At 42.8% G+C, this 12090-nt stretch overlaps 1 protein-coding gene across 2 annotated transcripts in view; it reads right to left on the bottom strand.

Annotated features, from left to right (window-relative positions):
* Positions 1-8992, bottom strand: part of LOC148015852 (holliday junction resolvase) — a 76836-nt gene extending 67844 nt beyond the window's left edge. The window contains exons 1-2 of one of the 2 annotated variants that reach the window (XM_087663755.1): positions 8722-8992; positions 8473-8565 (exon numbers count right to left, since the gene is read on the bottom strand). In XM_087663755.1, the coding sequence (XP_087519881.1) occupies positions 8473-8565; positions 8722-8784 (156 nt within the window). In that variant the 5' untranslated portion in view covers positions 8785-8992. The remainder of the gene's footprint in view (positions 1-8472; positions 8566-8721) is intronic. The other variant, XM_087663756.1, reaches the window with a different exon arrangement.
* Positions 8993-12090: the final 3098 nt, after the last annotated feature.

The following is a 12090-nucleotide window of genomic DNA, read 5'->3' as shown; positions in this document are numbered from 1 at the left end:
ATGGAAGTTCCGGCCACAAAAGGGGGTGAGAAGCATCCGTCCTTGGAGATCCAAGGAAGGGTTAGGCTCCTGAGACAATTCCTTTGGAGACAACGCCTCTTGATGGAGATTCTTCTTCTGATTCAGAGTCTTTCCTTCCACCGGCCACCCCAGTGGAGCTTTTGCCGATGGATATACTCAAGTCTTCAACAAATGGAGAGCAACAGAGAGAGATCCGGCCTCCTCCTTGTTGGGCCCGTGACACCCTCCGAGATTCAATGATCAAGGGAGTCCCTGAGGAGTGGGAACCGCAAGATGGACCGCGGAGGTCACGGAGGAATCATGCACATTCTACGGAGCTTGTTTGCTCTAACTATTGTTTGATGACCCCTGTTATGCATGATCGAGAGCCAGCTGCCGTGAAGGAGGCTTTACAGTTTGACCATTGGCAGAAAGCTATGGAAGCTGAGTTGGAGGCTATTGAGAGGAATGGCACTTGGTACCTTGTGTCTCGTCCCTCTCACAAAGAATGGCACTTGGTACCTTGTTTGATGACCTCTGTTATGCATGATCGAGAGCCCACTGCAGTGAAGGAGGCTTTACAGTTTAACCATTGGCAGAAAGCTATGGAAGCTGAGTTGAAGGCTATTGAGAGGAATGGCACTTGGTACCTTGTGTCTCGTCCCTCTCACAAAAAGGTGATTGGCATCAAGTGGATCTTCAAGACCAAGTACCTTAGCGATGGTTCTTTGGACAAGCACAAGGCTCGCCTTGTTGCTAAAGGTTTTGCTTAGCGCCTAAGCATTGACTTCCATGATACTTTTGCCCCCACTGCTCGTATGGCGACTATTCGAGTTGTTCTTGCCTTGGCTGGCCATAGAAGATGGCCTGTCTATCAATTGGTATGAAGTCAGCCTTTCTCAATGGTGACTTGCAAGAGGAGATCTATGTAGAGTAGCCCCTTGGCTTTGGATCCTCGAACGAGAAAGTTTACAAGTTGAAGAAGGCCTTGTATAGCCTCAAGCAGGCTCCGCGTGCATGGAACACTCTTGGTGACTTTTGAGATGGACTTGTCGGACCGTTTCTACTCCTATGGATCCAAACTGGAAGGCCACTTCACACTCAACTTCTCCCTTGACGGATGCTTCCCGCTACCATCAACTAATTGGCTCCTTGATTTGGCTACTCAACACTCGTGTTGATCTTTGTTTTGTTGTGGATCTTTTGGTGAGGTTCATGAGCGAACCCAAACAGGTGCATTGGCAAGCTGCCCTGAGGATTCTTCGATATTTGAGGGGAAACTCTGACTTAGGGATTTCTTATCCAGCAACAAGTACATATGCTTCAAATCTTGTTCTTGTAGGTTGGAGCGACTCGGATTGGGCTGGCGATGTGGACCTTCGACGGTCTACTACAGGCTATTGTTTTACCTTGGGTACAAGTGTTATCTCATGGAGTAGTAAGAAGCAACCCATGGTAGCCCTTTCTTCTACTGAGGCGGAGTATCAGGCCACATCTTCCACCACATGTGAGGTTGTGTGGCTTCGGAGATTGTTGGAGGAGCTTGGCTACCCCCAGACTCGTCCTACTCTTCTGCCGTGCAACAATGAGAGTTGCATTGCCTTGGTACAGAATCCTGTATTCCATGCCCGGACGAAGCACATTGAGATCCAATATCACTTCATTTGGGAGAAGCTTCTAGATGGGACCATTGATGTGCAGTACTGCAAGACAGAGGATAATCTTGCAGATTTGTTCACGAAAGTGCTTCCCCAAGATCTTCGGCGGCATGCTAGATCCCTCAATCTTCTAACCTGTCCAAGATCTGAGAGGGGGTGTTAGAGAGTCATTTCCTAAACAGCAAAGTTGCAGCAAGCAGCACGGACAGTGCAATCGCAGCCACGTCAACAGTCGGCGGACAATTGCCACATCAGCAGTCGGATAGTTTATGCAGTCGGCTGCATTAAATGCAGCCGACCTGATTTGGCTATTTTTTCGTGGTATTTTTTCTGCTATTAGCAATCTTCCAGCACACTCTAGTCACTTGTATATGACAGAGACAGCCTGTTGGTGACAGACAGCACACGGGCTGACGGAGATCGAGGTCCTCAAGACGAAGACATACGCAGATATTCTCTCTGCCCCTGTGTATATTTCTGCATTCCTATATAGCATTCTTCACTACAGATTTTCTGCGTTTCACTATCTCCTCTCTCTCTCTCCTCTCCGTGCTCACTCTCTCTCAGTCTTGGTCCCACGCTTCCGCATCGCTGCACTCTGACACATCCTCCATGCCACAAGAAGATCATTGGGACTAAGTGAATCTTTAGGACTAAACTGAAAGCTGAGTGGACTTTGGAGAAGTACAAGGGTTTTTACAAAAGCACAATGTTGACTATGAAGAGACCTTTACTTCAATTGCATGGTTGACATCATTTTGCTTATTAGTTGCCCTAGCTGCTCACCATGGTAGGCCACTCTTATCATCTGGATGTCAAAAGTGCCTTGTTGAATAGATATTTGGATGAGGAAGTCTATGTGGAGCAATATCTCAAGTTTTCTCATTCAATTCATTAAGGATAAGGTCTTTCACTTGTAAAAAGCTATTTATGGCATGAAGCAAGAAACGCATTCATGGTTTGGATGGATGAGTTCCTCAGAACTCATGGCTATAATTCTATCCCATATGACCCAAATTTGTATGTCTAAACTACTTCAAAGGGTGTCAACCATATTCTTTTGTACATTGATCATTAAATTCTTACATGCTGAGTTTCTACTACCATTGCAAATATAAAGCCCCAAATTTGCACCACATTTGAGATGACTAGCCTAAGTCAGTTGTCCTGTTTTTTGGGCATGGAGATAGTTCGATCTAAAAATGAAATATTTGTATCTCAACCAAAATAAGCCCTTCGGTTGATTGAGTAGTATTGCACAGACGCGGCCTATGCCACGCATCTTGATCCTACTGTGAAACTAACAAAGCCCGCCAAGGTCATATGAGCATACCTATATATCTATGGTAGAAAAACTCCTCTAGTTGATTTACACTCGACCAAACTTATCGTACTCAATGTGTTCGTTTGGCCAATATTTCAATGCACCTAAAATGTCACATTGGATTGCTTTTATGCATGTATTGAGATATATTAACTTCGGTGTACCTATTCTTATGGACTGGCATATGGCCGTGGATACACAGATTCCAATTGAGTAGGAGATCCCAACACCCACCATTCCCATGGTGGCTATATTTTCTCCCTGTGTACAGCTCATTGTTTAGTCCATTTGTAAATAGGAGAACGGCTCATTGTTTAGTCCATTTGCAAATAGGAGACAGTGATTAACTTCATTGCTGATGTGGAGTATAGGGCTCTCAAAGACGGCACCATAAAGGCTATCTACTTGAGGAGCTTACTAGTAGCACTTCAATTCCCATTGTGACATTTTGACCATCATCTTCTATGACAACTAGTGTGTCATAGCACTAGTTGGTAACCCCATCATCAGTCAAAGGACAAAGCATGTAGGAGTGCACTACCATTTCATCAAAGAGCACGTTGAGCTAAGCACTATCCAACTAGAGTTTATACCATCATTGAATAATTTTGCAGATATATTAACCAAGCTAGTCAATCACTCAATTTTTCAGCACTTACTACCTAGGATCGGCATGATGCTCCCTTCCCTTCTACTTCAACCTGATGGGGAGACGGGGTTCCCTCTAGCTTTCCCTTCCACCATCCAATGGTGAGAGAGTATGGCTTTCTTCTCTTGGAGTTAATAAAATTTTGATTACTTTTGCTTCATGGACATTATTATTGCACTTTGTACCATTGTCCATATAATTATGATTGTAAAAGGGTACTTGGACAAGTGAGCAATTCCCTTGCAAGGGCACTATCCAAGTGGAACCATTGCATAGCATTTATCCCTTTTCGTTTAGAGAGTGGTTGACTCTAGATCCACAATATTCATGGCAAATCACATGGCAATCGAACAACCCGCTGCACATTAGAGAGCAATCGTTCAAACGAAGCAATGCCCTGAGAGGAGAAGTCCAATAAGAATCTATCAATCAATTGCTGCATATAGCCTTGAAAGATTGAATGCTTCAAATAAGACGAGTTGAAATGCAAAGGGAGTCTATCCAGAAATTGCTTAAAAGGTCCAATGGATTGTGCAAGCATCTCAAGCTGTAGAGGGAAATGGTCCGACAAGGCATATTGCTGCAACACTTTCATTTCGAGTATCTCAGGAAGAAAATCATCATTCTACATGATATATATGCGATCCAACCGCGACCATGTAGTTGCATATTGCGCAGAATGGAAAGTAAACCCTGTAGAAGAAGGGTGTAGCCAAGACCGAAGATCTTGCTTAAGAACAGCAAGAGCCAACGCATGCCACACACGACTTTCCGGAGCGTCCATTACCGAATGCTCTAATGTGGACTGTGAAGAATCAACACACATATTAAAATCCCCCATCAAAAAACCCCGTCTGCCAAGTGACAAGGAAGTCTGCAAAGTATTCCAAAGATCCCGGTGAGATAAAGGATCATTCGGAGCATAGAGGCCAAGTAACCATAAGATCTCTCCTTCAAATAAAACTTCAATCACCACAAAGCGGCCATGTACATCATTTTTAATAAGAACAGGCTAATATTTTTCATGTACAATCATGAGCACACCAGAATAATGCATGGCATGTGTCCCTGCATAGAACAAACGAAACCCATGGCAATCCACAACTTTTCCTGCTTCACCGTGACTCTTGTGCTCAACAGCACACAAGACATCCCACTGATTTTCATGCAATACAATCCACATGGCATATTGCTTATGGCAAGAACAAATGCCTCGCACATTCCACATGGCTATCTTCATGTGTATTCAAAAAGAAAATCAAGTACGAGGCACAGCTTGCCTCGATTTGACCTTTTTTGCTAAAATCTCCAAGACTCCCTCATCCAAAAAATCAGCTAACACGACAAAAGATTTCTGACGGCCAGATTTGGAAGTATACAGCATATCCACTGTCTTGGGGATGGAACAAGGATAACGACGATCCCATGGGGTAATAACGTTCCCTCTAGTATCAAAAGCCAGCTTAGCAGGTAGACCCTTTGGACCATCCGTATACACTTTCCTAGTAGGCTGATGATAGGGAGCAAAGGAAACCATAGCAAGAGCAGTGTGCTCTGAAAACAACATTTCTTTCCTGCGCATATAAGTGCGCATAGAATCTTGTGACGCAGCAGGCACAATATCCGCCATGCCGGCATCAAACCTGTTACCTTTTTTTACACGTACATCTACCCAGTCATTGCCACGGGAATCCAAACCCAAAACCTATTGTTTACCTTTATCCCAAACTTTAGGTGGCTGGGTTGCATCCTGCGACAGAGCATCAAGCACCATATCTTCCATGGGCAACACAACATGCTCAACATCTGAAGTCGGTTGCTTCTCTGGCCATTCGGCTATAAAATGCCCCAATTTTCCACACAAAAAGCAATGCCCTGCAAAGTTGCCCCATTTCAAACGAAAGTGCAAAGAATGCATGCCAGAGCAATTAAGCCGTAACCAAGCAGGCCTTTTCATAGCAGTGTCCCATAACATACACAAACGGTTACGATTCATGGCTCTGAGGCTCGGGGGGACTAAAACAATGCCCACCACGGCCATGGCGTCCTTTAACAGTGGCCAATAGACAGCCATGCTATTTTCCACCTCAACCCACACCGGGCATTCACGTTGAAGCAAGCGCTAAAAATCTGCCATAGGGCGCCATGGCACAACATAGACCAAACAACGATCAAAGAACAATGGTAGTTTAAAGAGGAGATCAGCACAATGCTTCTCAGATTTCAACAGCACCTCAAAAAAGCCTCGGGGCCCAACAAAAATCTCTTCAACACACTCTCCTTGTAGCAAACTGTGCAGCCACTGGCGAATACGGGAAAGCACTGGGATCCTACCAGTAAAAAAGAGTATAACAGCACGTTCATAAAACACTGAAAATGAGCACAAGACATTTTTCGTGTTCAAAATGGCTTCCAAAACATCTTCAATTCCAGAGTCAAAAAAAACTTATTGATTATGTTAAACATAATCGCCAAGTAGAGTGTTGGCAAACTCCAACAAATGCTCCCAGTCAACATCCTGAGAATCCACTGAATCAAAAGCAACCTGAGCATAGGAACGATCCTGATGATCCATTGTCTCTTCCGAAGTATGCTTGGTGCGTTTGCCCGCAGGCTGGAAGTCAAGACCAAGGGGCATCTCCTCTGTGCACAGAACCATATCCTAAGGTTCCTCTGTATCAGAATCCGAACCAAGACCTGCCACCGTTTGGTCTATAAAAGCCATATCCAAACCATCCATGTTGTATCACTACGTATGCCGGTCAGAGACCGAGCCAAGAGCTCATGGGAGGCAAAAATGGCGCAAGCCTCTCTAGGGGGCAGAATGGACCCTACACTAGACTAACAAAGGGGCTTAGGGAGTGCGCGAGCAGGAACAGGCGCCCGCTTGGCAGAGAGGACACGTCCATAGGAAGGAAACAAGAGGCCTCATTCCCTTGCTTGCTCACGCTCTCGCGCTCGTTGTGTGGCAACCTGGGTGTGACAGGCCACTTCTCATTGCTGGCAAAAAAACGGTTAAATCAGAGCAGTCTACTGTGCGGTGCCTAAGCTGGGCAAGACGAATACGATCAGTAGGGCAACAAGCCAGCATGGCGGTCGAAACCAATGGGTGTTCGCAGAAGGGAAGTTCCGTTTCGACAAGACGTGCGCATGTCCACGCGACAGCGACAATGGCACGCGACGGACACAGGGCCCCGCGGCGCAGGTCAAGGCGAGGGCACGCGACGGGCACAAGACCCTAGCGACCCAGGGCCACAAGGATCAGATAGGCGGCGGGCACGCTTCTCGATCAACCATCACTTATCTCTCTCTCTCTCTCTCTCTCTCTCTCTCTCTCTCTCTCTCTCTCTCTCTCTCTCTCTCTCTCTCTCTCTCTCTCTCTCTCTCTCTCTCTCTCTCTCTCTCTCTCTCTCTCTCTCGTCAATTGAAGCCTCTACCGTGGATCTAAAGCATTTCCACATTGAACTTGCTGAGTATAGGCCTGCAAACAGAAAGGATTAGGTCTGTGTAGCCATCTTGGGATGCGTGCATGAAGAATTCAGATATGCATGAAGGTTTGGTGCTATAAAACGGTGACTTTCCAGCAGATTTTAAGACAATTATTTGTCTACAGCAAGGGTTGATTGCATGCAACTCTCGGAGACTCAATTTCACTACCCAAGCATTCAAGATCAAGAGGCAATTTGAGGATTTGTGCTGCTGATTGCTGTAGACAGCAAAGAGTTCCAAAATTGTCAAGGACTGCCTTGATTTGTTGGGATTTGGGGGACTTTCAGTTGAAAGAACTTCAAGGGATTTCAAGTTCTCAGCCTAATCCTCCAATTTCTTGCAGCTTCGGCATCTTCCCATTGTAATTCATAATTTCCAGAATAAAAACTAAAAACCAAAACTTTAGTCCAGTAAATACTTTTGGTCCTTCAGCATTTACGGCAACGTTGTTGTTCATTTTGGAGCTTGAAACTATCCATCTTCTTGTAAAATATTACCATGTCATGGGTGCACTATGCTCTCCCCAGCTGAAATTGCACATCATCCTCATACTACCTACCTTTTGCTGGCTCGTCACAAATGCATGATGCTCTTTCCAATGAAAATGCAATCATTCTCAGCTGCACAACTTACAAAATCTATCGAATACATATCTGAAACCATCATAAGCAAGTACATGATTGCCTAACCAAGACACTTGAGTGTGCAGTTGATTGGCCAAAAACTAGGACCATCTTGTTATCTAGAAACTACTTTGCCCAAGCCAATAAACTCGTACTTGTGCCATCATCTAAGAAGTCTTTTAGTGAAAAAGGTTTGGATCACTAGAGATGATTGCAGAGAAGTGGAAAGAACCCAGAAAATTGGCATGATAAAATTAAAACAATAGGTGACCTCCAAGACAGACTTCATTTTCACGAATGAGAAGTAGCACCATCTGGCTCATACGAAAAACATTATCTACTTGAGTTAAAATTACTTAACTTAGTTGGAGATGGCTTGATACAAAATAAGCACCATTGAATTGTATTGGCCATATTTGTGCTACAAAGTTCTGCACTATAGCAGTAGATATGTGTGGCAACCAAATGACATAAAGGGGGGAATATGACACTTTATCATGCATCATGCCATTATGCTTGTCAGATGCAAGTTGAATTCCAGCAAATAGCTAGTATCAAGCTATTTGCTAAGGCCATGCATTAAAACGATGTTGTATAGAGCACTTCCTACCTGATCACAGTATGCCGTGGACTACAAAACTTTGAACTATGCAAGCTTATCCCATGCGGAATACATGAAATGACCCAAAAGCGCCCCGTTTGCAACGGGTCGGGAATAAAGAAGGATACTGCGAGAGCCTGGGTGATCTGCAGAGCTTCTGAACTATCAAGCGGGGAACACTCTGCAAGCTGTTCTAAGAGCTCGGCACATTCCTCGATATCCTGAAACCTTCAAATCGGTAATCATTACCTCCTCCATCCAACGTGGTTAAGCATTGCGGTTGTGCAAAAATCGACTAAAATGCAAGCTCAGTACAAAAGGGATGGCATGAACCACGGAGAGTCCGCAACGGATGTTCTAAAAATGCAGAAGCTTGCCTGCGAGTCTTTCAGCTTCTGCAGGGACGTGCTGACAGTATCGCAAGCTCGCAAAGATGTCATTCTGGAGAATTTGATGGCGAAGGACTTATGCAGGGTTTCCTCGGTGTCACAGTGGCACCGTGGCGGGAAATTTCAGTCCGAGAACCGGATAAAGGTTCAAATGTGTGTTGCATTCGCCTACTTATCACACGAACTCCTCGAATCCTTCTAAGGGGATGTCCACCTCAGGCCCCAAGCCAGCTACCGATTGTGAGTGCTTTTGAATGTCCTACCGATGTCATCAGGTAACCTGATATGATGAAGACAAAAGGTATTTCTAAATTTATAGTTTGTTCTTTTGTATTAGTAAATAGAATATTACATGTGCAGTGGAACTAGAAGATAAACTTATGCTTTCCTCAAAACCAATGCATTAAGTCACTTTAAGGTGCTAAGGCAACAACGTATAACTTCCATATGAAATGGAAGGTGCTAAGGCCACAACGTATAACTTCCATATGAAATGGATTGGCGACATATCTAGAAGGGCACAAAAAAAGTAAAAGGATATTGGGTACAATTTAGGGACTTTTTGTAAACAAGAAGTGCTTGTTCTACTTTGGATTTTAAAGAAAAAAGACCATGTGTTTAAGGTAGCTTACTTTAGCTTGCTCAACAGCTAAAGCTTTTTGGCTTGTGCATGTTCACCATGATCTACATATTTGTTGATAATATATATTTCAAGTGCATCACTTTTCTAAAAAACCTTGCCAAGCATGCAATATGATTTCTAGAAAGGTCTAGGTCTTTGGATAATTGAATACCAAAAGACAATCATGTCTTGTTCCTTCAAAAAGCCTCTTATTTCCAGCTTCCCAATTTGCTTGCACGGCCATGATGCAAATTGCATCGAGGCCCATTTTCCTTGTTTCATCTAAATCATACAAAATACCAAAGATAACTCTAGAGACTTAGATTCCACATTTCTTCCCTATAACTCTTCAAAAGATAGAAATATTTTAGCTGAAATCCAATTCTCCACCTTGAATGCCCCTATGTTGGCAAGATTCATACCTCTTCTTCCTAACTTGTGTGTGATTGAAAGTTGGAAGGCCCATGTCCAATGAATGGTTTCCTTACCTAGATAGGGATTTTTTTGAGATCCCATTCAAATTTTGTCATGTATTTTAAGCCGATCTTGGATAATATTGGCTCCTAATCTAGTAGTTTTAGATTTTTTCATGTCTTTGTTGGTTAACAACCCCTTGTTGTCAAGTTCCTAGATAGAGCAAAACTTCCTATTTGCATTTGCATATTTTTAAGAGCTTAGCTCTAGCTTTCAAGGCTTCATCTTTGAGATCTATGAGTTTCAATTCTCCTACATGCCAATCCTTGTTAATATTGCTCAAAGAAAAGGATGCCCAATATCTATCTTTCCTTGGTTTGCCAAATAGAAATCATCCCATCATTAAATCCCATGTTTTCTACAATTCATTGCTCCACATCAAATGTGGTAAGTAATACCTCATAGTAGGAAAGACAATGAGTGACAAAATTTAAAGCCCTGCATGCAAAGGCTAGGCTATGGAATTCCAACTATTTAGTTTTACCCTCATATCATCAAGCACCCATCTTGATATGGCAACCTCACTTAGTCTTAGACCAATATGGTGGCCTAAGTACCTAAAGACATTTCCTCTATTAATGACCTTCCCTTTCTAGCCCAATTTTAACAAGTCGTCCTTTGATACACTGATGAGAGATGGCTTCCATATGTTGAATCTAAAGCTTAATGCCTCTTCTTGCCATTCTAAACCTTTAGATCCATATCCAAGTATTCTCTTTTGGCTTTCAACACGAGTAGTAAATCATTTGCAAAGCCTTGTCCAACCAAGTGCTTATATTTGGTACATGACCCTTTCAAAGTTCCATCCAATGTAAGCCTATCCACTAAGCAAAACACAAATTATGTGGCCACAAGCAACAAAGAGCATAGGACTCACCCCTTTTTTATTTTAATGGGGTCCAATAGTGGTCCATGGACTTGAATGCTTTTGCATTAGCTCCTAGCATGTATGCTACGTTGGCTACCTTGTCATAAAACCCCATCTTCCTAAGTGCCAACCTTAAATGATCCTAACTCACTTTATTAGACACCTTCTCCACATCTAGTTTGGGAAATACAAACTTCTAATCAAAGGCTTGGCCCATTCCACAACCATCATCACATTATGCACATTATCCATCATACTCTTGCCTTTTATGAAGACGTAATGGTGCCAATTGATGTGTTTTTGAAGAATGGGTGAAAACTTTGCAGGTAAAGACTTTATGTGGTACCCATTAAGGATATTGGTCTCCAACGCCCTAAAATCCATGCATTGTTTTTTGTTTAGGCAACAAGGTAATAATGTTTTTCTCCTAGGAGGCTAGCAATGATCCTTAAACTAGTTATGTGTTTCTCGATCACATGCCATAATATAATTGAAAAACTCAACTATCATGCCATCAAACCCTATAGAGTTTTTAGTCCCCAACCCCTTAAGCCCTTCCCAAAGTTCTCCTTACTGAATTCCTTGCATAATGCCACATTTTCCTCCTCCTTTATTACTTCACAAACTTGCTACAAAAGTATACTTGATGCACATTGCCCACAGGTGCCATGTACTCCATACATGTTCCTATAAAAATCCCCATGTAGTAAAGAGATCTCCCTTATACCTGTGGCCAATTGTCCCATTTTTCCAAAACCACCAAGCTTGCTTTCATCCTCTTCATTTTGAGTCCCTTAATAAATTCAAGAGGAATGCAGTTCAGTCTAATATGTCTCATTGATTGAATAGTAAGTTGATATTTTGCTCTTCTATCGGTAATCCTATTTGCCTTATCTCCAATGCTTGCCATTAAATTTTTGTTTTAGTGACTTTGAATCTACTTCCCCTTGCTACTTTTGCCAAATGGTTGATGGTTTGCTCCACCAGTGCCAATCTCTTGTGCAAATTGTTACAGAGATAAACAACTTGGAGTTTAAATGTATTGTTATGCTTGGAAGGTAAACTTCTCCTAAGGGTTGCATGTTCCTCTCTTTATATTCTCCTAAAGTCCTATGATTGAGCCCTCTATCAAATAATTGAGCTCGAGTTGGTTGTAAGGCCTTGGACTATCTATCATTGGCTTATGATTGCATTCTATTCTATTGACCTCAAAATAACACAAAGTAAGTAGCATTGGGGAATGATCTAAGAGAAGGCAATCAAATTCTATTTTTAAATGACTTACTAATGGTAGTCAGAAGTCTCCATCCATGCTATACTTGCAATGCAGCCTTGCTAAATATTTAGTGTGGCTCAAGGAATCGTAGATAAGAGGAGGATTGGTAATTAACAA

The sequence above is a fragment of the Lygodium microphyllum genome, chromosome 23, assembly GCF_053477565.2.
Source record: "Lygodium microphyllum isolate KBCC chromosome 23, Lygodium_microphyllum_v1.1.10, whole genome shotgun sequence".
Lineage (NCBI taxonomy): Eukaryota > Viridiplantae > Streptophyta > Polypodiopsida > Schizaeales > Lygodiaceae > Lygodium > Lygodium microphyllum.
This window is presented reverse-complemented; position numbering and strand designations above follow the sequence as displayed.